Raw genomic sequence first — 27998 nt, 5'->3', positions numbered from 1 at the left:
TTAGCAGTGAGCCGAATATGGATTGATAATGATTAGTGGGGATGAAAAGTACCATAAGTCTATAGGTTTGACGTGTGTGTCAGTAACATAGATTTACGAGTCGGTACAGAGTACCTTTGGCTCTTCTACTATAAAACGAATGGACGAATGATGAATGAATCTTTTTAAGATTTTATTTTACGACTTTGTCGATATTTTTATTAATGTACATTATTCAACCTAAATTACAGCTTTCTGTTGTAGTGGTAATATAGTCTCAGAGGCCAGAGCTATAGACGGTATTGAGCTTCTAGGCATTACATTATCGTCGAAGCTCAACATTGAAGAATGCATTGAGTACAAAGCAGAAACAGCTGTTAAAAAGCTCGGTATCCTAAATAAGGTAAAGCGATACTTTACGCAGGAACAGCCTCTTAACCTACGTCAAGCTCAGTTTCGTGCATGGGTACTCCATGCACGAACGAACCTGCTTTCCTTTAGGAGATGGATCAGCCAAATACCAGCTCGCTGTTCTGGACTCGGTGGCTTGACAAGCTAGAAGGCTCATCGGTAACAAGGCGTTAATTAGTGCAAAATTGCATCGCCGAAAAGTTGCCTGTCTGTCGGTTTTCTACAGGATTTATTTCGCAAGTGTGCCCAGAAAATTTCCGATCTAGTTCCTTCTTCACCTTTTTACCATAGAACTGCCAGACATCGCAGAGATCTGCATCTGTGCGCGTATGAAACGTTTCGGTTTTTCGTTTCTGATTTGAACTGCGAAGTTGAATGTCCTCCCAGCTTTCGTTTTCCCTACCATTTAGAACAAGTCAAGAGTCAATAGGCATCTTCTAAGCAAGCGGAAGCCGCGGGAACTCACACATTGCGTCTGTTCGTCCGTGGTATAGTTAGTTTTGAGACTAAATCGTGGACGAACCGGCAGAAAGACGAACGGACGAAAATGGCGAAACTATACCTAAAGGGTTCCTTCTTGACTGCGGAACCCTAAAGAACCCTAAAAACAGCGTTAAGACCATAAAAACTACAGGGTTAGATTAGAACGAGTTGTCATGCTCATGGATAGGTATAGCTAATAAAACTAACTCACAAACTCTAAAACTCTTTATACTAATAATTGTTACAGGTAAAACTCATTTCGACTTTCTCGTAGATACAAGCTACTGTTTCTAGAAACTATCCCAAAAAATATTTAACATACTCGTAATATAAAAACTAATAAGGGCCAATCTCATTCATGATCTATTAAACAATTTCAATAAATTCCGAGCTATAGAGATGAAAAACTACCTGTATCTGAATACTGAATACTTATATTCTGTAACTAACTATATATAAACTAAACTCTTACATGAAAATGAAATAAATATAATATAAAAACAGAAAGATTATTTACATGTATCTTATTACGTGTATGTTTTTCATAAAAGCTGATATCATATTTCTTTATTTACATCGCACCCTCGTCGCTAAAAGCTTCGATCGAGACGGACAGGACAATGAGAAAGATGATTTTTAAGGGCAAAAACCAAATTTATCTATATAAAAAAATTGTTTGTGCTCAAGCGTATTTCGTAGTAATAATAAATTGTGAAAGAAGTGAAATATGTATTTTTATTTTCATTAGGTATTTGTTTCGTTTTAATGATCATTATTTAATGTAGTTCCCGGGGAATACGGGGATAACATATAGCCCATGTTTCTCGCTGTTAATGTAACTTTCCATTGATGAAATAATTTTTGATATCGGTTCAGTGGCTTAGTCACGAAATTGTAACGAAAAAAAATGCATTTGTAATATAAATACAAGTATCAAAAGCCCGTACAACAGTAATTTAGGAGATATTAAAGCAGAGTTGAAGTTTTTGTCGAGGTAGCAGTGGATAAACGTTTATTTTTATTGTCAAATCTACCCTCGGATATTAATGTAATCGCCGCCGCGAGACTTGAGCGACGACATCGTTGGCTACAATCACACCGCATCCAACCACATTATTTTTTTTATAGTAAGTAATAATATAAAGTACAGTGATGACAGTGATTACAAAAATAAAAAACCAATGTCTAATAAAGGCTATGATTCACAACATTTGTCAGGAAACTTAATTAACAAATTAAACTGTAACCAAAATAAGATCCTAGAATGGCAGAGAATGACCCTGAGTGAAGTCACGCACTTGTAAACGTTGTGTGTAGGGTTAAAGGTACCTTTTACTGTTAACAAACACTCCCCTTTCCACTCAAGTCACTCTCCGCGCCTATCCCAAGTAACCCACAAAGAATTACACAACAAGAGATGTGGACGGCTCGAACACCACGAGCTAGCACGAGCACACTGAAGCCGTCCGTACCGCAAGTCGTTGCAACGCAGCGATATCAATATATTGATGGACGAAACAGATTACCCATCTGATGGTAAGAACCGTCGTTTACCGTAGTTCATAAATAGAGTAATACTTCGTAACACATGCAAGGTGATGGGCTGTGCCTTCTATCCGAGGCTTCACGTGTCTGTACCAGTAACTAATACCCTTCATTGCTGCAGATTTACTCGTAGGTATATCGCTGGTACTTCCATGGATAGGCTATGTCACAAAAGGCTCTATACTTCTACCAAAATGATGTGTGCTGACTATATGTATAAAATATACATTTTTATCTTTTAAAACCTTTAGGTAGGTGTTACTTGTTTTTCACAGCGAATGTTTTCCTCTCTTCTGTAATTATGTGAAAGCTTGCGCTGTAATAGGTAAAAGGTACTTATGGCAACACTGCAGCGGGTACACTGCAGTGAACTTGGACTATTTATCAGTCACGATTAATTAGGATAACAATGCAAAATAAAATAGGTAAGTGATATGATTTATAAGAAGTCATTTATAATATTATGGTTCAATAAATAAATGTCACTGTAAGAAGTTTGTTTAAACAACGAAAATGTCATCCAAATCGAATCAGTAGTTTTGAGAAAATCGCAAGCAATGTACCTAAATACTTAAACATACATACATTCTGAATATAGGAACTCCTTTATTGAAATCGGTTTTAATAATTTTCAGTATACGCGTCGATCGTAATGGTGTAAAGGCGCCCTTCGTAGCGGCGTAGCGCGTGGCGTCGTAGGCCGTAGCTGTGTAGGGCGGGCGGCGGGCGGGCGGCGACGCGCGTGCGTGAGCCCGACGCTACCGGCAGTACTCAGCCGGCGGCCGCCGCGTGTCGCCGCCTAGCGTCGGCATGCGTCCACATCCCACGCGCTTGCATCCTCTAATTGCATCCCAGCGTGCGCCCCTGTAAGTAAACACTACTTTTAAACACACCAAACTTTGTACCCATAGACAAAAAACATTTTTTAATTCATGATATTGAGAAATTAATTATCCGGAAACGTTCATTTCCGCACGTGGATCCATATTCGGCTCCTGACGCACTAACAAATGAACGGTTCGTTCGATAGCCCACTGCCCCTGTGAGAGGTTTCCAAGTGAGCCATTGTGAAGGGTTGTGCTAAATTCGGATTAAATGCCCTTTGTAACGGTGAAGGATTTGCGACGAGCGCCACTTAAAGTCATTCAGTTCCCAGCGGCGTGTTCCCAGCTTCCTAGCTTTTTTTAGTTCACCTAAAATAACAACTTCTGTACTTTTTTTTCATTTTAATTTTGATAGATCAATAGAAATATGTAGTCAACTTTATATTATCTATTTAAATATAATATTATTGATATATACCTATACACGTACCTACTTGCATCTAGATGTGTTACTTGATATACGATTTTTATTCAAATATTTTAGAACAATAATACGATAACAATAATAGGTAGTCAATTACTTAAATTGTTTGTTTGTTAATTTTATTTAAAAATAAACTTGCATACGTAAAGTTGCTAAATAAATAAATGTACTTTTAGAACATAATTAAATTAAGAATAGCAAATGCGAAATTGTTACGAGTATTTGCTTTAAAAGAAATGTACCTGCTTAATTAACATAATAACTTGTTAAAAAATACTTGAAATACAGCTTATTAAGCTTCAAAACTAAGCACACGGAATTCTGAAAGAAATTTAAATTCTTGAGAATATGTAGTTTAAATACCCACTACTCATTTAGGTCGCCTTTTAGAATTGTAAGTATAATTGCCTGAGGCTGTTAGCTTCTTTTCATTTTTTTTTTGCGTCTTTCTCGTCTCTAGGTGACTGTAAGCAGGTTGCAGGCAGAAAGGTAGCAATTAGCCCGAAGCTCCGTGTCGAAAAGCGTGTTCAAAAGGCGACAGATGTAGATAGTTTTGAAATCTTTTGATGGACGGGAATTTACTATTTAATATTTAGAACGATAGACTTCCTGATAATGGTGCATTGATTCATGAAATTCATCATTAGTTAACCATGACCATGCGGCGACTTAATAAAAATGTCATCGCTTATAGTACAAGATCCGGCATAAGGAAAATTTACCCTCATCTGTTATTTATTTAGGCTAGGAAATAAATAATATTCATATTGATACATTGCAAACAGGTTGCCTACTAGGCAACCTGTTTGCAATGTATCAATATGAATTTGCGGCCGGTGTGTAATAAATGATTAAATGTTTTATTAAATTTATTTAATCTACTTCCCTCTTTGCCTAATTAATACAAAATTGAAAACGCAAAGGTAATTATTTACTATTTATGACTGGCAACCCCACAGTTGCAGTGTGAAAGCATCACACTGCAATGGTTGCCAGGCATAAATAGTAAATAATGTTATACACATACCTTCATCAGTTATTTCGCTAATATGTCAAATGAAAGCTTATTTTATGCTTAATTTTACTGTATAAAATTGCCTTTGATCTAGTTCATGGTTTCCTAGATTCTGTATGAAAAATAATTTAACTAGGCTACCTATTTATTTATTATTTATTTATTTATTTATTTTTTATTATTATTTGCAATGTGTCAGTGTGAATATTTTCTATCATTTATTTCTTATCAGAAATTAATAACGGATGAGGGTATATATTCCTTTTGCCGGATCATTAACAATCATCAGAAAGTTACTGCGTAATCTATGCACAACAAATACATATTGAAAACCATGGCAAGGTCGGAAAAAATAGTAATTTGTAATTTGAAAATTTAGGTAATTTATATCTTCGTAACTTAACATCTAACTGTGTAAGCACAAAATACGATCTAATTATGTGCTGTGTCTATAATAAATACTCTTTTATTAATACGCTCCTGTGTTTTTATACAATCAGTTTTATAATTAGCAAGCACTTTAAGCATCCTTAAGTAAATATTCCTTAATACCGTCTCAAGCCCCTCTACATAATCTGCCTTAACTTAAGCCTTCTAATGAAACGGCCCAGACCATCACAATAATCTCTTATAGCCTGCCAATAGCGGCTAACTCAGTGAAGCCTGCGATAATGCAAATTTAAACTTTAAAATGTGAGCAGAATGAGAAAGTTTCAGTCTGCTCATTTGAGTTGTGGAGCTCAGAGCTCAATCTTTTGCTCTTTTTATTTTCTATACTAATCTGCAAGGCGCCTCCGAGCACAAACTTCCATGAAAATACTTGCAATTAGTTCCGTCTTGATTTTATAGTGGAAAATTAAACTTCAAAGTGGAACTTGAAATACTCCAGGTAGTAATTTAAATTTACATCATCATTATGATAATCTTCTTAACATACAGGGTGCTGGGGAGTATTTCCCATAACTCAAGGGTTATAATCGGTTAAAAAAGGGTTAGTAGGTTAAGGATTGTTCTTGAACTCTGTACCTAACTACAATATCTCAATGAGAACCGGAACTGAATTAACATGTTCTACCTATAATGGGAGAGAAACAACACGAACATCCCATACGATTGCTCCGAAACAACAGTTCCAATTAATAATTAAGTCAAAAATTATTGTTTAAAAAAGTAACAGCAACAATCGATCAAGTTCTACTTGCGACGACGTCCCAAATATTTTATCTAAAAATTAGAAATTCTGACTGTGGATTTACTGCTGATTAGGAATGCCGATCGCATTGCGATGAAACGATAATAATAAATGGAAAACGTTCGTCGTCAAGAAGTTATGACAAGGAAGAATTTATTCTGAAATTTCTCTTCTATTGGAAATTAAATCTTAAAACTTAAATCTTTAGATGCACCGGATACAACGACATTATATTGTACCTATTTACGTCGCTGACCTGAAAGGATTGCATTTTCAATGGATGGCAAATGTTGATTTTAATGAACCAATATTTAAATTTTCACTAAGAAAATTAAGTGTGTGCGCAGCTTAAGCGCTTTATGTTCTGTGGTCATAATGATTTTCTTAATGATCTCAAAATTCATGAAATTAAATGAACTCTTTTCAGTAGAATGGGTGGTATACCCTTTTTTCTATTCAATACTCACTAAGACGACTTCTCAAAAGTCATCATCATTAACAACTCCTATTCGGCTCACTGTTGAGCACGAATCTCCTTTCAGATTGATAGGGTAATAGTTCACCACGCTGGCCCAATGCGGATTGGCGGATTTCACACACGTAGAGAATTAAGAAAATTCTCAGCTATGCAGGTTTTTTCACGATATTTTTCCTTTACCGTTTGAGACACGTAATTTTTTTTTTTTGCATAATTTGTCGAAAGTGCTTGCATATAATTTGGAATATGATTAGATTTAACAGAGTATTAGCAGATCTGTAATTTTATTTATAGTCTCAGTAAAATCACGAAAAATGCAATTTTTATTTTTATACAAACAAAATAGCAGCGACGCTTCTCGTTACAAATTCTAGACAAACTTTATCCATCCAACGATACGAAAATCTGTGTTGGTATTTCAGTCTCGGAATTAAAACGCGTTCGTTGAATTAACGAGTAGGAACCAAATACGATATGAAAACTCCTGCAGGATGCACCAAAGTTTTTAAACGTAACTGCATGACTGCGATAACATTGTGCGTTTTATAATATTACAGTCTCCTAGACTTAATCAGGATTCCACTGTTTTGGCTGCAATCCAGAAAGGAAATAATAACATAGTTTACTGGAACTTTGTCGTCGTACTGCCATGCTATGTACTTGTACAATTTCTGATACTTAAGAAAGAAAAAAAAAAAGAAAGAAAAAATCTTTATTACAGCATTATGCCACACAACACAATATGCTCATAATATCATATAATGCTAACAAATAATATTGTCATATTAAGGACAATATCCTGCGATGTGTGGCATAACCCAATAAAGGGCCCCAACTCAGCATATGCTACATACTCTTTAAATAAAAAGAGCATGCAGCGCTGGTTTTCACTTGATTTCAAACTACCCCCGAGACATAAGTAAAGAAGTGTTTGCGAACGCACAGGTTTGTCAGGATTTTGGAAAAATGTTCGTCTTTATTACTCAAGATAAAATTAAAAATAATAAAAAAAAACAATTTTTAGTTTAGAAGTTAGCTGTAACGACATTTGTGTAAGAAATTCCTTCCATCGTAGTAGAAAAACGGCCTTATCAGTAGATTGGTTTTTCGGATCTTCGTCGTATATTTTGTATATGATCTGGTTAAACAAAAATGTTGCATCATAATCGGTATTACTTTAGAAGCTACGAAGCTACAGACATATACACACCGGAAAACATGTTAAATTTATAACTATCCTCTATTTTGCATCGGGGATTAAAAAAAAATCTAATTTGTACAGCAAAGGATGATGAAAAAAAAATCAGACAGACGCTGGAATGGCGGAATGGAATTTTTTTTTCATTTCACTATACAATTTGTGAAGTGAGTGAATCTTACATCGCATTACTATTTGTGGTCAAGCGCGAGCCTATCTTTCATTTAAAAATTTCTTTTGTGACGTTTGAAATCTTGTGCTAAAATAATAATTAGACTTTTAAATTATGCCGCCGCACATACACCCTAATTTCAATTCCGTGTATGCACACATTTTGAATACGAACTTGGGAAAGCTATAACAGCGAAATTGAATTCGTCGCCAGCATGTTACATAAGCCGGGTACGGGTTGAGTTTGAATAATATTAAATCGCCGAGTTTTCAAGGGAAATGCCTAATAAGTGAAGCAAAATAAACAAGGGTACGGATTATCGCTTTACATAAGCATACAAGAATTTGCATTTCGGGATCCGGGTAAATTCTTCCTACAAATTATTCAAATCTGTACTGAATTAAATAAGATTTTAAAAAATCATTACCTAATATAACTTCGTCATCAACCCTTATTCGGCTCACTGCTGAGCTCGAGTCTCCTCTAAGAATGAGAGGGGTTAGGCCAATAGTCCACCACGCTGGCCCAATGCGGATTGGCAGACTTCACACACGCAGAGAATGAAGATAATTCTCTGGTATGCAGGTTTCCTCACGATGTTTTCCTTCACCGATTGAGACACGTCATATTTAATTTCTTAAAATGCACACAACTGAAAAGTTGTGTGCATTACTAACACCTAATATAACTTAATTATCAGCTTTTTTTTCTTCCTATATTTTATTTCTTTTTTGCATAGGTAGCCCACGCTATGAAAATTGCTCCAATATTGCTCTTTGCTCTTGTAACCCAAAGTTATAGGTGTTATGAATCAAGGAAGTCCTGACTGATTCTTAGTCCTATTTGTTTTTACGCAACTTTAAGCATAGGATCTGAATATATCTATCATCTTCTAGCAGAGAAGCTGGGCCCAAAACCGCTTGGTAACGCTGCAATAACTCTGTGCTGTACCACAGCCATACACAAATTAGTAGGTGCCTCATCATCATCATCATCATATCAGCCGATGGACGTCCACTGCAGGACATAGGTCTTTTGTTAGGACTTCCAAACATCACGATACCGAGCCACCTGCATCCAGCGAATCCCTGCGACTCGCTTGATGTCGTCAGTCCACCTGGTGGGGGGTCGGCCAACACTGCGCTTACTAGTGCGGGATCGCCATTCCAGCACTTTGGGACCCCAACGTCCATCGGCTCTTTGAAGTATGTGCCCCGCCCATTGCCACTTCAGTTTCGCGACTGTAGGTGCCTAATGATAATAATTTAATACAATAATGATGATGAGTTAATTGCTTGTTTTAGTGTGCTCTGTCATCAAATCCATTACAAATTGCTCATTATGTTCGCCAGATAATGATCAATTAATCATGGATTTTTCATGAAGTTAAGTAGTGGTGAGTAGGTAAGTAGGTCCTAGCTAAAGCCGTAATAATTTCTAGCTGACAATGTGGGCCACGGGCAGCTTTATGAAGCCAGTTTAACCTACATCACAGGTTACGAGCGTTCACAGTTCACGCGCACCGACCACATGAGTTGAGGCACTTTAGAGAATATATGAACGTTATTTTTATGAAAAATTCATATCTTTTTGAATGATAGAGACTCTTAAGAGGAATATGCTGATTCGCACACTGCTATAACTTTTTATGTGCACGCTAACCGTGCTCTGGATAAAATTATTTTATCGCGAAAGGTTTTTATGAGATATTTCTGCAATACAATCTATGCAACTTCTGTATGTCTCTTTGTATTCTTTTCTATTGGCATGTTGGGTCTCTCTTTTATAGATTTTAACCGATTTCCAAAATGGATATGTATGTATTTTTATACTCATCACATATATATGGTGGATATAAATAGTGTGTGGATTAGCAATGTTTTATAATACCTAGTTCATGTAGTTACGTGAGTGTTATAGAATCTCACATCTAAACGATACTATTTTTATCTTTTCTTTTCTCTTTTTAAATAGCCTTCCTATTTCGACGCATCCTTAATAAAATATCGTAATCGATTGTTCGCAAAACACAATATGATACGAAAAATTAACTATATGAATTGACTGAACATACTCTGTGACCGACAACGATTATGTCAATAGCGCTAATAACAAGAATAAATAAATAAAATGTTTATAGTAAATAAAAACTAGCGAACCTTTTTCTCCATCAATGACCACAATTCAGATGGATTACGTCACGATGTTTGTGAGCCCCACATAAAGTTTTATTGTTGATTTTTATGTGCTGAGACAAGTGGTGTTATTTCGGGTCACGCTTAAGCTTATCACTAGTAACGCCAGCTACACACGATCAAGTTTACCTTTTCGTTCTAGGAATGAAGGCAGTGAAAAAAAATTGGTTGTCTGTAAAGTCGGTTTACTGACGATAGTTAAACGTGACAACGTCAGAAAATACTGATGGAATGGTTGCATTTTTCAAAAGAAAGAGGGAGATATACTTTATTTGTTGTAAAAAAGTTGGCAACCCTAGAGCGAGGGACCGACGCATGACGTCACCTTTTTTCGAATTTGCATCTGGCTTCATCGAATTATAAGACGTTGTCACGTCAAAAATATTGTAATTAGGTAATCAATATTGTCTGAACACCAAAAAGTTTGTAGAGTAGATTATGCTAGCCACTCACCATCATCAGGACATCCGATAAAACTGATCGTGTGTTGGTCGCGATGAGCATGACTGAGTGGATAGCATTAATAAGTACCTACCTTGTTAAGTCGAGTTAATCCATTTCAATTTAGTAGAATTCATTAGATGCTGCTACAAAAAAAACTCGGCCCGCTGGAGCGAAGAGATATAACTTTTAAAATTTGTTTTTATCTATACTTATAATAAATCTGTAGAGAGGTCAATTCTGTACATGAAATATATTTCCAAAATAACTATCAGGGGGTGATTAGTGATCGATACTGATGCCAAAAATGCAATCAGTAAAATTTTTGTCTGTCTGTCTGTCTGTCTGTCTGTCTGTCTGTCTGTATGTTCTTTATAGAAACAAAAACTACTGGACGGATTTTAACAAAACTTGGTACAATTATTCTACATACTCCTGGGCAGGTTATAGTATACTTTTCATTACGCTACGATCAATAGCAGCAGAGCAGTGAAGAGAAATGTTGAGAAAACGGGAGAAGTTACTCAATTTTTTAAGCTTCCGTCACGTGTACAGCCTTAATGGTTAAAGCTACATAGAAATCATGTATGACGGAAATGTTTTCCTTAAAATGATCTATAAAAACACAACAGCATATATATGTCTATCTTTTATGGTTGACTCACAATAACACGTGTAACTCCCGATAGCGTAGCAGTTCGGAGCTTTCTAATTATATTTGTCTACTCTTATGTTTATAACACTCATCACTTATCCCTAATAAGAAAGTTAACATTATTACCTATTCAATAAAAAAATAATCATGAAAATCGGTAAAGAAACACCAAAGTTATACATGAAATACGCTAAGCCATCGCGCGTGAATACTAATTCATGCTATATGGATTATTTTTGTGTAACGGTTGCCGCGCTCGACGCGACTCGCGGTGGGAGGAATAAATAAAGAAGTGCAGCCTTAATGAGTAGGGTAAGGGTAGGGTAGGGGTAGGGTAGGGTAGGGTAGGGGTAGGGTAGTGGTAGGGTAGGGGTAGGGTTGGGATAGGGTAGGGTAGGAGTAGGGTAGAGGTAGGATAGGGGTAGTTAAAAGTTTACAACGACTTTCACGCGGACGAAGTCGCGGGCGTCCGCTAGTATAAAATATAATATGTAGAACACGAGTGTTTGTGTACTTAATTAACAGCTGCTAGTTTATCTCTTCTATCAATCCATTTTTGTACTCATAGCTTCTTTTTATTAATTACAGAAATTTAATCATCCATTTCCAATATAGCCATTATGATTAGATTAATCTGTTTATTTACTTTATTGTATTGTATGTTTTTCATCTTGGAAAGCACCACTCACTTTTAAACTGTAATCGAGCAAAATGCGAACATCTAAAGTACTCCGTACTCGACTTTATTTTAAAGTAGTCTGAACAGGGCTTAAGCGCGCTGAGAACTGGATGATGAACATGATTGTGTGTGGCTGGCGTTACGTGAGACTACGTTAATACTTAGTGCCTACTTATGCGTACCGACGATACGACGCAGGGCTTTAATTTAAATAAGCTGTAGGTAATGTATTAAAGTCTCGTACACCGGCTCTAAGTAGCGTACTTTGAGTAAAATTTAATTTTGTTTAAAATTTTAATAGGCTCCTTTAAACGGTCTTAGGTTATGATACCGTTTTAATATTAATATTAGGAGTACAGACAAAGAACATAGGAATTCTCTTATAATTTCTTTTAAACAGTGTTTAAAAAATTACGGTGTTATGGAAGGTTTGAAAATAATTCAAATATATGTGCTCAATATTTTATAGAGGTTAGCGAGGTTGAAGGGAGTAAAGGCTGGATCTTCTGAACCTATTTTTAAAATTCTTAGTTCTAATGTAGTTAATAACTTACCTGTAGCTATATCCGCTTTATTCTGCTACTAGCGGACCCGGTCAAGCTTCGCTTTGACTTATCTACACTTCTTCCCTACCCCTACCCTACCCTACTCATTGTTCATCATTTCATTGTTTTTAAGATGTATTCTGCTATTCGGGGCGGATACAAATTCAACGAATCAAAAACCATGAAAATCGGTCCGGCAGATCTCGAGTTATAAGTGTTGTAACAAACCCGACTTACTTTTATATATATAATAAGATTTATACTTACACACAGTGTTGTCAATGCCGGAAATTAAGTAATTTGCAGCAGTCAGGCGCGTAGTCAGTCGAATCATTTTGTTTTTTTTTTGAAGCAATTTCCGATTTTCCGCAAGTAATATTACTCAAATAACAGTTTTTCTATTTGTTAGATCCTATTCTTTCAATTATGTACTTTTTAAAATGTGGCTAAGTAAGCCTACTTTACTTATAAGCAAATAAATTAAGGATCATTTGTAAAATTAAAAAAAAAATTAGGAAATAATTCCCGTTCCCGGAAAAAAACAGGGAAATTTATCCCACGTTATACGTTTTGTAGAACTAAAATTAAAGAATAATTAAAATCGGTTTAGTAGTTTAGCCTTCAAAGCGTAGCAAACTAACACACAAACGAGCTTACATTTACATGTCTAATTAGAGTAGCGGCTAACAACCAAAATTTAAACTTTACCCCTAACTCTTTAACTACAATGTACAATTTATAGCAAAATGATTGTTGGGTTGGTTTTTTTTGGGTGCGACTGCCGGACATTGGAATAAACCATGAAAATGTCTAGATTCGTTATTTTCAAATTTAATAAAATTTCAACTTTTACTCACGATATCTCAGGTCGGTTTCAATATTTCGATCTAAAATTTCGATGCAAAATCAAGTAATTCTGCAGCGAATGAAGTCTCAATGTTAATCTATATCTATCTATACTATAAAGCTGAAGAGTTTGTTTGATTGAACGCGCTAATCTCAGGAAATACTGGTCCGATTTGAAAAATTCTTTCAGCGTTAGATAGCCCATTTATCGAGGAAGGCTATAGGTTATATATCATCCCCGTTTCTTTACGGGAACGGGAACCACGCGGGTAAAACCGCGTAGCGTTATACTTAATAAGATACAAATTGAAAGTTTGAGAAAATGTAAAACGTTTAAAGGTTTAATACAACGAAGTATGAATTTTCAGTTATTTGCTCACTCAATAATTCAAGGGAGCAGATAAATTCCAATACAAACTACAAGTCGTGGGATCTCGTTCGGGTAATGGATTGGGAATATTAGCTAAATCTGAGTCGCACCCTTGCGGGTGTTCGTCTTTTCAGCTATTCGATTTACGGTTAGGGCGCAGGGCGACGAGACGTTGAGCACTGATTTATACATTTCTTTCTGTAGAAGAGAGATTGTGTGTATTGAGCTTTGCATAAAACATTCACACTTATCTACATGATACATATATGTAACTTGCAATAAAATAGCTTATTTAATTATCTATACCTACTTATAATAGCAAGAGCCTGATAGCAGAGTGGATATGACCTCTGCCTCCGATTCCGGAGGATGTGGGTTCAAATCCGGTTTGGGGCACTCCGGGCATGCACCTCCGACTTTTCAGTTGCGTGCATTTTAAGAAATTAAATATCACGCGTCTCAAACGGCGAAGAAAAATCAACGTGAGAATTTTCTTAATTCTCTGCGTGTGTGAAGGCTGCCAATCCGCATTGGGCCAGCGTGGTGGACTATTGGCCTATTGGCCTATTGGTAATCCCTCTCATTCTGAGAGAAGACTCGAGCTTAGCAGTGAGCCGAATATGGTAATGATATTGATTGATAATGATGAATAATAGAAAAGAAGAGTTTTGTTTGTATATTAGTTTAGATTCGCTAATCTCGGGAACTGACAGTAGGATTGAACAAATTCATCTATTAGCCTTTATTAGGATGTTGGCAGATGTTGCCAGACCCATGAAGCTTACTTATTTTATTTAAACTAAAATACTGTATGTTTTCTTTATAAACTGAGCCTGATTTTTGATTTTGAAGTGTATTTCAATAATTTTAGAGTAGGTACTAGGGTACTTGAACCTCAGGGTGAAATTTAGTTACAAAACTCAACATTTCATTACTTCATAAATCATACGTAGGTATACGTAGGTATATTACCAAATACCTTTCGTCAAATCCAATATTATTAGCAACGGCTTAGTTCGTTGCTCGTTCGTTACCGTCGACTTTGCTGCAAATGAGAATGAGGATCTCAAACGGAGCCTTTTACGATCGGCAGCTTTTCCTCAAACATGAGTCACGACTCACGACACTGGGCGGACAACGGCAAACAAACTCCTATCACACTAGAGATATTTTGTCTCCGATCATTATGTCGTCTTTTTAGTCTTAGTGGCAATTAAGATAGGATATTTAATTCTATCCAAAAAAAAGAACAATGGCGGCAAAACAGGTGGGTACTCTACCAAAATTTCCAAAATTCTTGAAATATACATCAGTCATCACGAAATCTCGAAAACCGCTTGATGTACAAAGATGAAATTGAGCAGGGAGGTAGTTTATAGTTAGTAGACGTCCGCTAAGAATGGATTTTGCGACAGGGCCGGACTAATCATGACTAAGGGCGGACGAAGTCGCGGGCGTCCGCTAGTACTCTTTATATTTATTTAAAAGTTACTGTACCAAATATTGAGTAGGTATATAGATAAAGGTACCTATTCAATTTAATTTATTTAATTTTAATTTACGTTTTACCATTTTAATTTTCACAACATCAAAAATTGACAGATTTTTATTTCTATACAAAAATAGGCGTAAAATTTTTGTCCATGAAGTATTCTACTACAATCCCATTTTCATTTATAACCTGAAAATAAAAGATGTTTCTTTTATGCAGACTCTCAACCTCAACATTACCCCCTAGGGATACAAATTAAAAAGTTCCAGTCCCACGCCATGTCTCCAGTGAGTGCTAGCACTATAGATAGATACTCATAGACACGAATATCAGCTATTGCGCCGAGCTATCGCCGGCTGACTCCAGACTTCTATTAAGCTGATGGGTATTATCTTACTTTGTGCATTATTGTCTGTGCCGTTTCAATAATACCCATTCTACTCAGCTAGTAATACAATAAAAGATATCGTTCTGAGCTTTCTGTAACTGTATTTGAATGTTCCTTCATTTTTACTTCTATTTTCTTTGCTTTCATATTGTTACAAATTTCCATTTATGTATACTGCTAATGCTTTACGCGTCTTTTTAATAGTCACAAGGTGTCTGAAACATCAAAAACTCTAATCTTAGGCTTCACTTTCTAAAAAGAATTCAATACTAAATTGTTTTAAGGAATTCTAGATACTTTCAAAGCAAAGCTATATAGATATTAAAAATATTTCAGAAAAGATTATACTTTTCCTATTTTAATTAGATAGTTTGATATTGAATGTGTACATATACTAAGTAGGTATACATTACCTACCTTATGCAATATTATCACCTATACATAACTCAAAGCACTTAAGCTGCGCTTAAGCAATTACGTAAATGGCTTATCAGTGTGATAAACCATTGCAACCATTGTAACAAAAACTTACACATTGGCTACCCCTGTACTTCTTAGATTCATGGTCACTTACAATAAGATTTTAATGACTTTTTTATCCCACAAAAGATAGACAGAGCGGTATATTATGAACTAGTAGACGCCGCGTGGTATCACCCGCGTGGTTTCCGTTCCCATAGGAATACGGGGATAAAATATAGCCTATAGCTTTCCTCGATAAATGGGCTATCTAACACTGAACGAATTTTTCAAATCGGATCAGTAGTTCCTGAGATTAGCGCGTTCAAACAAACAAACTCTTCAGCTTTATAATATTAGTATGGATAATATGTTGAAGTGTCAGATAAAATTTAACTTCATAATGAAGTTGTTGTGCCTAAGTTAAATTTCAGCTTAATGGCATGCCTGAAAATGTTTGAATAACGCAAACGCAGAAGGTAAAAGCAGCAAGATAGGTTATAGCTAGTGATAAAAGAAAGAGACAAGCATTATAAAGGGTCCGTCGTAGAACGTACATCAGTGTGGGTTGTAACTTGTACAGAAGGGCTCGCACTTCGCAGCCAAACGACGGAGCGGCGATAAAACATTTTATGTCACTATACTTTTTGTTTACTTCAAAGAGAGGGTTTCGATGACAGGGAAATGTTGGGAGGGAAAACAATTGCGCTCTCTAGTCGTGTTTAACATAACAGTGCTCTGAAAATCCTTTGTGGGTTATGAAAGCGCTCGTTTAGACTGATATGAAAATAAATTTTCCCCTTTCGCACTGTTACAGGGTTACTCTGCCATTCGCGGTAACTAGGTACCTGTGGGTGACATAATATTGTATTTCATAATGCGGGCTACACACCTTCAGTTCACACTGCACAATTTTAACTTTCAAATTTTATCAAATCGAAATTTTAATCGGAATGATTAGAAAGACTGTAAAGTTTAAACCTACTCAGTTTTGCCGACTCACAGACGTTTTACCTAACTGAACAGTGTGCCTAGTGGGAGTTTTCAATATTTTCATACTGTTACTATCATGTTGACGTAAACGCAAATTTATATAGAATTGAAACAGTTGTGCAGTAATGCCACGAGATGGCGCTGTTTCAATTCCTTAGAAATTCGCGTTTACGTTACGTGACAGTAACAGTATCAAACTGCCACTAGGCCCTCTTTTCGATTGTACCGATGAAACTACACAGGTAATACTGAAGGTGTGTAATCCGCATTAGACTGGTAAGGTTATAAGTCGAAATGCTACAATTATTTTAATCGAAATAATTTTAGCTCTATTTATGTAAATTCGAGGCTTTAATTCAAATCATGTAGTAGGTAAGCACCTAGCAAAATCCGTGAATAAGTATATAATAATAAAAAAATTAAAAAAAATTCAACAATGCGACACAGTTATTTGCAAAATTCATTTCCAAATAAAAGGAGAATTCCCTATCGGCCAAGCGATCTCGAAAGAGAGGGCTTGGGGTATAGGTAGGGGTAGCTACATAAAAAGAACCTGTGATGTCGGTCAAAAGATAATAAATAATGCTCTAATTAGAAAACTCTTGCTTTGGTCTGGGCCACCCATAAGTACCTTCTTACCAAATCAAAAGCTTTTTGTTCTGTTGCCTACTTGAGTTTGTGATGTCACACTTTTCTTACAAGGTAGGTAAGGTTTTTAGTAACTACCTACCATGCACTTAATTTTTAGGAAACTTTCACAATACATTTCCCGATAATTTATTAACCAAAATCTTAAAAAAGTTCTCTTTAAAAAGTTTTATAAAGGAGAGAAAAGTATTATAATGGAGTACATGCCTATCAGCGACGAAGACTTCATGCAAGCCGATTCCCACTGGGTTACCTTTAAAAAATCCATGCACATTCATTGTTGCACTGTATCTAGATATATTAATATTATGAGAAACTGGAGTTTGTATCATGCTGTATAAATTTTCTTTTCTTTGGGACGGCTTACCTTTATCTAAATTCCATCCTTTGCCACTGATGCCTATACCTACTATAAAAATATGTGGCCTTAATTCGAATAACGTGCCCTATTAGTTACATAAGAGTAATAGAGAGTGGCACAAGTAAAGTAGACAATATTCAGAGAAAATTATAATCCTAACTCTTACATTTCTCATAATCTATTCACTGCGAGACGTTACAAAAACGCAAGTCATATGCCGTAAACCACAAAACGTTTCAGAAGTCTTTGTATTTCATACGTCGTCCGCAGGTGCCGGCGGCGGCATGCTGGGCGCGCGGCTCAAGTCATGGATGGAAGCGCAGCTGGGGCGGGCGAAGAAGCGGAAGCAGAAGCAGACGCGGCAAGCGCCCGCTACCCCTCTGCCCCCGCCACACCTGTCGTCCCCCGAGAGCGCCTACAGCACGGGCTACTCCACCGACGGCACCTCGCCCGGCGCGCCGCCCGCTCCGCTCGCCGCGCCGCTCGTGCCGCCCCCGCCGCCGCCTGCGCCGCCGACCACACACCTCTACCACGAGCCTGCAAAGGTACTAGATTTCATCTAATTTTTATAACAGACCGCGGTTTCACCTGGTTGGACCTGTGGGAATACTGGGATAAAATATAGCCTGTGTTACTCGCTGATATTGTAGCTTTCCATTGGTGAAAGAACAGGTTCAGTAGTTTTAGAGCCTATTCGTAACAAAGTAATTATATCTTATTACTAGCCGACGCCGCACGGTTTTACTTTACCCGCGTGGTTCCCGCTCCCGTAGGAATACGGGGATTACCGTATAGCCTTCCTCGATAAATGGGCTATCTAACACTGAAATAATTTTTCAAATCGGACGAGTAGTTCCTGAGATTAGCGCGTTCAATCAAACAAACAAATTCTTCAGCTTTATAATATTAGTATAGATATCAATAGATGGCTCGAGTTTTTACAAAGGTCGATGTTTATTTTCCCTCTCAATGGTTACTCGTGTAGATACGGTTTTTTAAATTTGCCTTATTAATTCAGTGGAGCGCGCGGATCAACGGGGGAGAGTTTTATCAGAGCTAAAAAAAGCGGGTCCCCATTAGCGCCGAGACTATCTACCTACGTAAATAAATCTCGTCATTATTATTCTCCTACGAGATTTTATTTCGATATTCTCAGTTGGTTTTTATTTTAATGACTCTCTTGTTGATCTCTTTGAAATGTTAAAAAGGTTGTTAAATAAATTCCAAGTAGTAATTAATTACTGTAATCACGTAATAGTACCTACTGTATTTACTAGTTGTCGTGCTTTCTTTGACAGTTCGTAAATCATGCAATGTTTCTTTAGCATAATAAGTTTATTATTCTTCCACGTTTAAATTACGCAATGAGAAGCAAACAAAACATTGTCAATGAAATAATTATAGCAATGTTTTGATTATTACTTTAGTAAGACGATACGTTAAATCCAAAATCGAGTTGCGTATTTATACTAAGTTATATTATAGAGAGGAAAGATTTAAACGTATGTTTGTTTGCATTGATTAGGCTCTGAAACTACTGAACCGATTTCAAAAATTCTTTCACTGTTGAGAAGCTGCACTATCCCCGAATAATATATAAGCTATATTTTAACCTAGTATTGCTGCGGGAACGGGAACCACGCGGGAGAAACCGCGCGGCGTCTACTAGTCTATGCTAATATTGTAAAGAGGAAAGATTTGATTGTTTGCTTGAATTGAATAGGCTCTAAAACCACTGAAATGAGTGCCTAGTGGGAGTTTTCAATATTTTCATACTGTGACGATCGCGTAAACGTAAACGCGAGTATAAATGAAATTGTTTCAATTTCATTTATATTCGCGCAGTAGTGCCACTAGATGGCGCTGTTTCAATTCCTTAGAATTTCGCGTTTACGTTACGCGACTGTCACAGTGTGAAAACTGCCACTAGGCACTCTGTAGGCTATATTTTATCCCAGTATTACTGCGGGAACGGGAGCGACGTCTGTTAGTATATGTTATAGAGTAAAGATTTTTCTTTTTGTATGTAACGTATACAAAACTACTGGATCGATTTCATAAATTCTTTCACCAATACAAGGATACATTATCTAGGCGTAACATAGGCTATATTTTATCCCTGCATTCTCACGGTAATGGGAACTATGCGAGTGAAACCCAAAAATAATGTCTACAAAGATAGTACTCAGAAGTGCCAATAGATGGCGCCACGCATACGTTAAGCCACGCTTGCATTGTTACGCAGGGAATTTATAAGGTGGCCGCGTGGTCAAATCACGTTTATGTACTTCCTTGTCTTGGGGAGCATAGTGCGCAGTGATCGTAAAGTGAGAGCACTTATGCTGACACCCAGTTATACTTGTATAACATACCCGCGCCCGGCTGCCGTAAAGGGAGTCCGAGCGCAATTTTTGTAAGGCCTTTTTACTTTATAAAAGGCTACGTTTACTTTGACGCTTATGCCTATTGGACCAGCGCTCAGCTCAGACCAATTATATTAGGACCTGTATCGCACTCAATACTCATAGTCACTAACAAAATTGTCTGTCATTTTCTGAGGAAAACGAGCTTAGATTTTGTATATATCTTATACTAAACTAGAAGTTTTTGCCCGTTTTTTACACAATTCAATTACACAAAAAGGATATATTTTTATTATTATAAGTAATTTTACGGAGCTCTTTAACCGAAGAACACGATTACAGCTATTTAACATCGATTCTATAGAAACAGTTTTTATAATTGCATTAGATCGTTGATCATATACTTGGACAGAAAAGTAACGTCTTGCGAGGCAGGTCCTATACAATAATTGGTCTGAGGACCAGCGAGCCAATTTTTTTTTTTCTTTAATTGAATGTTAAATAATTAAAAACTTTGTCCATTGAAACCTTAAAGTGTTGTATAAAAATCTTTGAAACAAAACTTTGCGTCGACGTAGGAAATTAGAAGTTAAAAAAAATACAACCGACTTAAAAAAAATGTTTCTACTAAACTAAAAAGTGAAAAATAACATCGCATGTGCTGCCTTCTGATCAGTATGAAGGCGGTACCAAGTTAATGCTGTGTTAATTAAAGCCGTTCCTGAAAATCCGTTTAGACCAAATGGAAAGCAAACCCTATCAAACAAAAAAAAAATCACATCGGTTCAGGCGTCTTCGAGAGTTCGAGTCTTCGATCGGTGAACATACTTAAATAAAAAAAAGATTCCGACGAATTGATAACCTCCTCCTTTTTTTGAAGTCGGTTAAAAATTCATTTTAAATTAATCTGTATAGGTCAGACAAATAATTTTGATCCTTACTTTATAAATATTTTTAATGGAATTTTCGATTATTATTTCAGCGTCGTTCAAGCATCACAGTACGGCGCGTGGTGCCTGAGCCGCCGGTGTGTGCCACCCCCTCGCCCCGGCCGCGGTGTCGCATCCGCACCAACCCCTGGCTGGGAGGAACTTCCCCTAATGCCAGGAAACGCGCCCCTAGCGTGCTGCATCAGCAGTCCTTGCAATGTCCACAGCCACCTACTCTGCATCATGCGCCTTATTCCTTGGATTCACACCCTAAATATGGACCCAGGTATATTACGTATTATCTAAATAAAATTGTTTTTAGTTAATAAATGAAACAATGCTACGGTCAGCGGCGTGCACTCCATAGAGGTAGAAATGCACTGCCTATTCGGGGACTCACTACGATTATACATTATTGGTTGGTTTTTAACTAGGGTAGGGTAGGTACATTAAGTGCCTACCCTAATTAAAAATCTGATGCACGCCACTGGTTACATGGTTGTTGAATTTAAGTGCCTTGTATAATTTGTGACTACATGCAATAACCCACACGTTATCTGATGTTTATTTACAAAATATAATCTAACAGTACCTAACTTAATATCTATTCGGAAACTCCGTTGTATTGTATTTTTATTTTAATACGATTTTTCATGGACACTGCGAATGCAATTGTTATTTGATATATTACAGATCGCCACACTTATCGCCACACCTATCGCCGCACATTTCACCTCACCTATCACCAGAACCCTATAGAACACCGTACTACAGAGGCGGGGCGTCCAGTGACGAAGAGTGTCGCAGCATGAAACCACGGGGACGAGAGACGGCCATCTTATCTGATGCGGATATCGATTCAGATGGTGATACAGGTTTGGATGGAGGAGATGAAGACGAACCTGATAGCACAGCATCGCCTGGGAAAAGGAGAGCAAGGAGGAGGAGACCTCCGCGACGTACTCCACGCTCTGCAGGTGGGTATATAAATAAGCGATATAAATGTTAACGAATAGAGAGACGAGAAGAATGTGTCAGCTTTCCATGGATTCACAGTATTGGATAGAAAAAAAAAATTTGACGGAATATTTAAAGTAGAGAAACTACTGAAAGGAAATATCTACAACTTTAATGAGGTTTCTATAGCTCAGCGGTCAGCGCCGACATATACAATTCTAAGAAATCTACCAATGGCAAGTCGTATATATAAAAGTGATAATTATTCCAATAACCCTATAATTTCAGGTGCTACTCCACCACGGATGCGACGCCGATGCCACGCGCCCTCAGCTCCACCTGTAAGAGAAAGAGACCCTCTATTAGAAGCAGATAGAGAAGCCGAACGAAAATACCGAGAGTTAATAAGGGAAGCAGAGAAGCTCCTCGTCACAGTATCTCGATCACCCCTTGAGCCACCGCATAATCCTAGAGTACGGGAACTTAGGGCTACAGAGGTTAGTACCATAGTTCCTAATAATATTATTCGTACGTTAGAGATGAAAAGCTTGGTTTTTTCGTAAGACTAAGAGATGAAAAGCTTAATTATTTATAAATAGCAATTCGTACAATTTGTTTAGTGCTATTTATTTATATAAGACCGCATGTAGAAAAAGGCACAACAAATATGTTTTTGTTTTAAATAAATACTAGCAGATGCCTACTTGGTGCCTACGCGTGATTTTATTAAGTTTCTAAACATACTATTTAATCTATTTTTGGATTAATTTTCATTAAAATCCGTTCTGTAGTTTTTGCTTCATTGAATAACAAAACACCCAAAAATTCAAACTTAGACATTTCTAATACATATATCAACTAGCTGTGTTTTACCCGCGTATGTCAAGGTAAAAAGTAGCCTTGCTGCTAACTCGGAATCTTTCTCTGTGCCAAATATTTACTAAATTTATTTAGAATAACTGTTCTGGCGTGATTGAGTAACAAGCATCTATCCCAACTCTCACTTTAATAATATTAGATTTCCTAGTAGCACGTTGTCTTATCCCGTTCTTGGTATTTGTAATTTGTATCCTATATACCCTTAAATAACCATCTTTAACCTTAACCTCCATCGTTTAAAGGTGGATGCACCCCGACGGAGCCCAGAGCGCACTCACGTGACCAACTTCATCCGAGCTAACTCCCCCGAGCCCCCCCGACGTCTCTCGCCTGTAGCAAGACGCTCCCCCCTCGCAGCACCGCCGCCTCCCCGGCCCCAAGTACAACCTCCATCACCGACGGATAGACCGCACTCTGAACCGCCGAAGAGGAAAGCTTACGCACGAGATGAGGTGTGTAAATTAGTTTTACTCACACAAGCAGAAATAGAACCTCACACAGAAGTGTTAGAATAATGCTCAGTAGTCTCATTATTGCACTCGTGCACTAAGTTTTTACCCGATGATACTTATTGTACAATTTGTACAAAATGGAAAATTCTTACTCCAATACAGGTTGTAACAAATACTTAGGGTATGAAATCATTGCAGGCACATCATTGTTAAAACCACATTGTTTTCAGGTTCCACAATATTTATTCAATTGGCTTTCATTTGTGCCTGTGCACGGTTTATCTAGCCAGTGTCGATTAGATGCAGATTTCTTTGGGACAGTACAGTAGGTATAACTTTCGAATTTTAGCGTGCCTTTAATCACACCCAGGCTGACTCAGAAGCACTGGACATAATTTACAGCACATCTAGCATTTTGGGGCCAACTACCAAAGTTAACCTTACTTATCAAATCCTTAGTTTACCTTTTGCCACTTTCCACTAATTTTGTTTATGTTAGAATATTCAGTAGTTGATCCACTTAACAACACACCCTTATCGAAGATATTGTAAAGCTGTACTCCGTGGTTTTTACATTTATTTGTTAGGTTTGTATGACAATGGTTTTTATTATCGTCTCAGTTTTTCCCCATATTGCTGTTTACAATTTGTGGTTTCGCTCGTATGATAAAAATGCTTTTTCATTTCGAATAAATTTCAAGTCACGTAGGTAATTCTGTTTTAGATTAGTCATTAACTAATTTAGCCTACATAGTTGGTTTTTCTCATTTAAAAAATGTTAAATGTTTCAGTTATAACGATTATGGAAATCTCCATTATATATATTGCTTTTTGCGCATCAATATTATTTCGGGCGCCGACTTAATAACATTAGTGATTTGTTACTTGATTATCAAACAAATTAAGGCGTTAATGGCATTGTCAATTAAAATATTTATGGTTTTCCTAACCTTGATTTGTGATATTCATATGAAAATTCATAACATAGGTTTTTATAAATGTACGAATTGACAATCATACACGTCATCATCACCATCATCATATTAGCCGATGGACGTCCACTGCAGGACATAGGCCTTTTGTAGGGACTCCCAAACATCACGATACTGAGCCACCTGCATCCAGCGAATCCCTGCGACTCGCTTGATGTCGTCAGTCCACCGTCACTCATACACGTAAAACGATTTAAATTATTATTATTATTTTACAGGTTTTACAGACACTGGAGGGTCTACGAAAAAGTTTACAGCAGCAATCTGCGTTGCTCGCAGTGCAACGTACACGCCTGGACTCCCTCTAACATGATGTAAATTATGTTTTGGTAGCACTTAAATGAGTGCGGTCTAGCAATCGTGCGTTACCAAAACGTACATGAATAATCTTCCCTGCCAAATAGTAGTAGACCCTTTCATTTACATATCCTTGTAGTTTCTTTGTTTACCCAAGCGTACAGTTTGCGAAAATGGTTTGCTTAATCGTGTATTGTTGAATTTGTTATAGTTGCTTAGTTGATTTGTGTTTGTAAGTCTCTTGTACTTTCGTCTTACTTCTTACGTCTTCTTGTTCTTCGTGGTTTGGATTCAGATCGTTTGTCGAATGTGTCAATTGAGTGTCCACTTTTATGAGATAAAAATTTCCCTGGACTAAATGTTCTCGTCGCCTCAAAATTAATAATAGTATTATTGTCAAAGTAAATATAATCCACTAATGAAAATAATAATGTACAATTTATAGAAGGTTAAAGTACTTTAATCTGATATGAACAAAATTTTCAAGGAGACATAACAAGTTCCACCTTTCATCCTAAAAAGATCGATGGTACAAAGCCTGAACCCTGCAATTTCCATAACGAGTTTCACCGTTATAATTCACTTTTTCAACGTTACCCATAATAATTTACTTGAAAGTAACGTTCCTAAATTAATGATGAGGTGGGTGGAATAAAAATATTATGGCTTTTTTTTGCTATTTACATGATGTTTTGGCAATCTATTTAAAATTTTTGATTGCTTTTAACATTTATGTTAAGATTTAAATTTACACTGAATGTGCAAACCATGCATTCTATTCGCATGTTTTTGGGATACGTAGTTCTTCCATATTTCCTAGACAAATCCCTCCAAAGATGTAGTCTAGTCGACATATTAGGTATTTGTAGTTAGTAGTGTTGTTATCGTTTTATATAGGCGAGGCCATTTTTATTATTCCAAATACATAATATTTGTAGTACCATTATTATTCATATTTAGATTGTAAACGGCTGTTGGATTTATGCGATATAACATTTTAATACGAATTCTATAGTTTTGGAGCATCTGTATACCTATATCATATGTTTAATAAATACCTAAGTGCGAATGTCCTCACAACAATGTCTTTCATATATTCAAATAGTCTTTCAGTTAATAATGTAAAGAAAGCTGGCGACTCATTAAATTAAACAAAAGACATCATTTTAAAGCCAATTTGTGTCAGTGGCGTGCAATCCACGGAAGTATAAAAACACTGTTAAAGGAGTTTTATAATTTGTATAATTTATGTAAAGGCGGTTAATTGCCCTACTTATATTATGCATTGTAGTTTTTATACAGTTACAATAACTTGTATTTTTATGATAATTCTACTGAATTAGTCAGCTGACATTGCGAATTATAGTCAAAACCCTCTGCACGTCGCTGATTAGTGTGCCATATTAGCTCATTCCATCAACAGCCGTTCAGTTTAGGGCATTAGAACATGTATCGAGTATTGTAGCGTAGGACTAGACGAGTATTAGCGGTCTCCCTATAGCGTAAGCAACCGTGGCCACGCGTAAGACTGCCTTTACTTCATATACAATGTTTACTCGTTACAATTTGGGCTAAGATCGTGTCATGATTGTTACTCAAGTTGCAACTGAATACTTAAAGATGTCGCAAGTCGCATTATAATCGTGATACGGAATTTAGCTGTTCTGTTTAGTCACTCGACTGATGGTTCAACCTAATGGGAATTTTCGTCTAATGTCAAATTCAAATTCTGTTAAAAAAATAAAAAAATATATTTTGTTAAGTGTACCATAACAAAATGCTGAAGAACTAACAATTTAAAGTTACCTTAATTTGACAAAAAGTTTATACATATATGTATCTTTAATACAATTAGCTCAATTAAAAGAAAAAAAATGTTAGTCATATTTTAAATTGTAATTAAATTGAATACGTTTTACTGAACCATCTCGAAGATTTTCAAGCGCGCGCTACTACCTTGATACTAAGTTTTTTTAATGAATTGTGAATCTGAGAGATGGCCGGTAAACAATATATTGTATGTTTATCACGTTATTTGTTAAAAATGTGTGCTTTTAGCAATCATCGGTCGAGTAATAAGGGTGCCCCCAGTTGGTCCCATATTTTTGTTAGTGCAATATTTGGCGAGAACGTGCGACAATAATCGTAGTCGCCTGTGCCGAGTGTAAATATATTACTCGTTCAGCCTATCGTCACACTAGCGTTTTTTTGTCACCATTAACAAAATCCACCTTTAAATTTCAACGACCAAATAATTAGGTGAATATTAAGAGGAAACTCGCTAAAGTTAGCTGCAAGTTTGATACTGTTTGCATAACGATACTTATCGACTACTTTGATAGTTTACCGTGTGACAACTGACAAGGCTCTCTAGTGTGTCTATAGGTTTACTTGTTTATTGTAAGTATAAATAAGATTTATACGTTTAGTTGAATTTTCATTAAAATATAAAAATTAATTGGGACTTTTATTCCGTAAAGTAGCCAGTTATGTACCTAGATAGTAGATACCTACTTACGCATTCTTGTATTTATGTACCATACTTCGTAAAACATTTTTTTTGTCAATAAAACCTTCCACTGTAAATTACAATGATTACAAATTACTGAAATAATATAAATTCTCAAGATTGTTTTTCGTCGCAGAACTCAAAGGTTTACGAAATGTTTGTTGCATACTCTACTAGATGGCGCTAATTGAATGTTTCTTCTGACGCCATGTAGATGGCGCATGCTGTTTAGCTTAAAGTTATAGTATTGATTTTATGATAGGCTGATAGCGAAATGATAATGAAAGAGAACAATGATGGTGTCTTCCAACGATATATATACTCTAAGCTCAGCTACATCCCCAATTTCCTAACTTCGGGCTGAAAATATTTGCTGAAAATTTCTTAGAAAAACTCAGTAGATGCAGTAAGTAGTGGTACTGCAGAGTGCAGACAACCCGAGACTTAAACCCAGGACTTCGTAATCCGAAGTCACATAGGTTAACCACTGGAACAACAGGGTCAGTAGCCATGTCAGGTCAGCACGTCGATTCTCTTCCTATAATCGCAAACGTTTCAAAGGACACTTGACCTGTCGATAATGAATCGACATTCATTGTCGACAGGTCAAGTGATCAAGTTATTGATCGTATCTCCCAATTTTTTTTTAATTCTCGAATCGTTAGCATTTGTAGAAAAATAATCGACGCGCCACATGGCTACAGGCTCAAGCAAACGACTGAATAGATAATGTAACTATTCATTAATAGTTCACATTTGTATTCTCA

The 27998-nt window shown here is 36.6% G+C and overlaps 1 protein-coding gene, 1 long non-coding RNA gene and 1 other non-coding gene across 6 annotated transcripts in view; 2 read left to right on the top strand and 1 right to left on the bottom strand.

Moving 5' to 3' along the window:
• Positions 1 to 3145: 3145 nt before the first annotated feature.
• The window catches only part of LOC128198073 (uncharacterized), a 47489-nt gene continuing 22636 nt past the window's right edge, over positions 3146 to 27998 (bottom strand). For both annotated transcript variants that reach the window (XR_008250814.1, XR_008250815.1), the window contains 3 exons: positions 22378 to 22441; positions 18249 to 18390; positions 3146 to 3282 (listed from right to left, as the gene is read on the bottom strand). This is a non-coding gene — a long non-coding RNA (uncharacterized LOC128198073). The remainder of the gene's footprint in view (positions 3283 to 18248; positions 18391 to 22377; positions 22442 to 27998) is intronic.
• Positions 3197 to 27180, top strand: LOC112053701 (serine/arginine repetitive matrix protein 1-like). 3 transcript variants are annotated; one of them, XM_052881361.1, is made up of 7 exons: positions 3197 to 3284; positions 18124 to 18398; positions 21199 to 21431; positions 21839 to 22122; positions 22391 to 22599; positions 23224 to 23433; positions 24644 to 27180. In XM_052881361.1, the coding sequence occupies exons 2-7, from the start codon at positions 18138 to 18140 to the stop codon at positions 24731 to 24733; spliced, it is 1287 nt and encodes a 428-aa protein (XP_052737321.1). In that variant the 5' UTR covers positions 3197 to 3284; positions 18124 to 18137; the 3' UTR covers positions 24734 to 27180. The 3 variants fall into 3 exon arrangements, with proteins under 3 accessions (XP_052737321.1, XP_023948973.2, XP_023948972.2); XM_024093204.2 differs by lacking the exon at positions 3197 to 3284 and having other exon boundaries at positions 18019 to 18398; XM_024093205.2 differs by lacking the exons at positions 3197 to 3284; positions 23224 to 23433 and having other exon boundaries at positions 18017 to 18398.
• LOC112053703 (U4atac minor spliceosomal RNA) lies at positions 20139 to 20272 on the top strand. The gene has a single exon (XR_002887409.2). It is a non-coding gene; the product is annotated as a U4atac minor spliceosomal RNA (small nuclear RNA).

Source organism: Bicyclus anynana, chromosome 1, assembly GCF_947172395.1.
Source record: "Bicyclus anynana chromosome 1, ilBicAnyn1.1, whole genome shotgun sequence".
NCBI lineage: Eukaryota > Metazoa > Arthropoda > Insecta > Lepidoptera > Nymphalidae > Bicyclus > Bicyclus anynana.
Note: the sequence above shows the minus strand (reverse complement) of the source record. Positions and strands in the feature narration are given on the sequence as shown.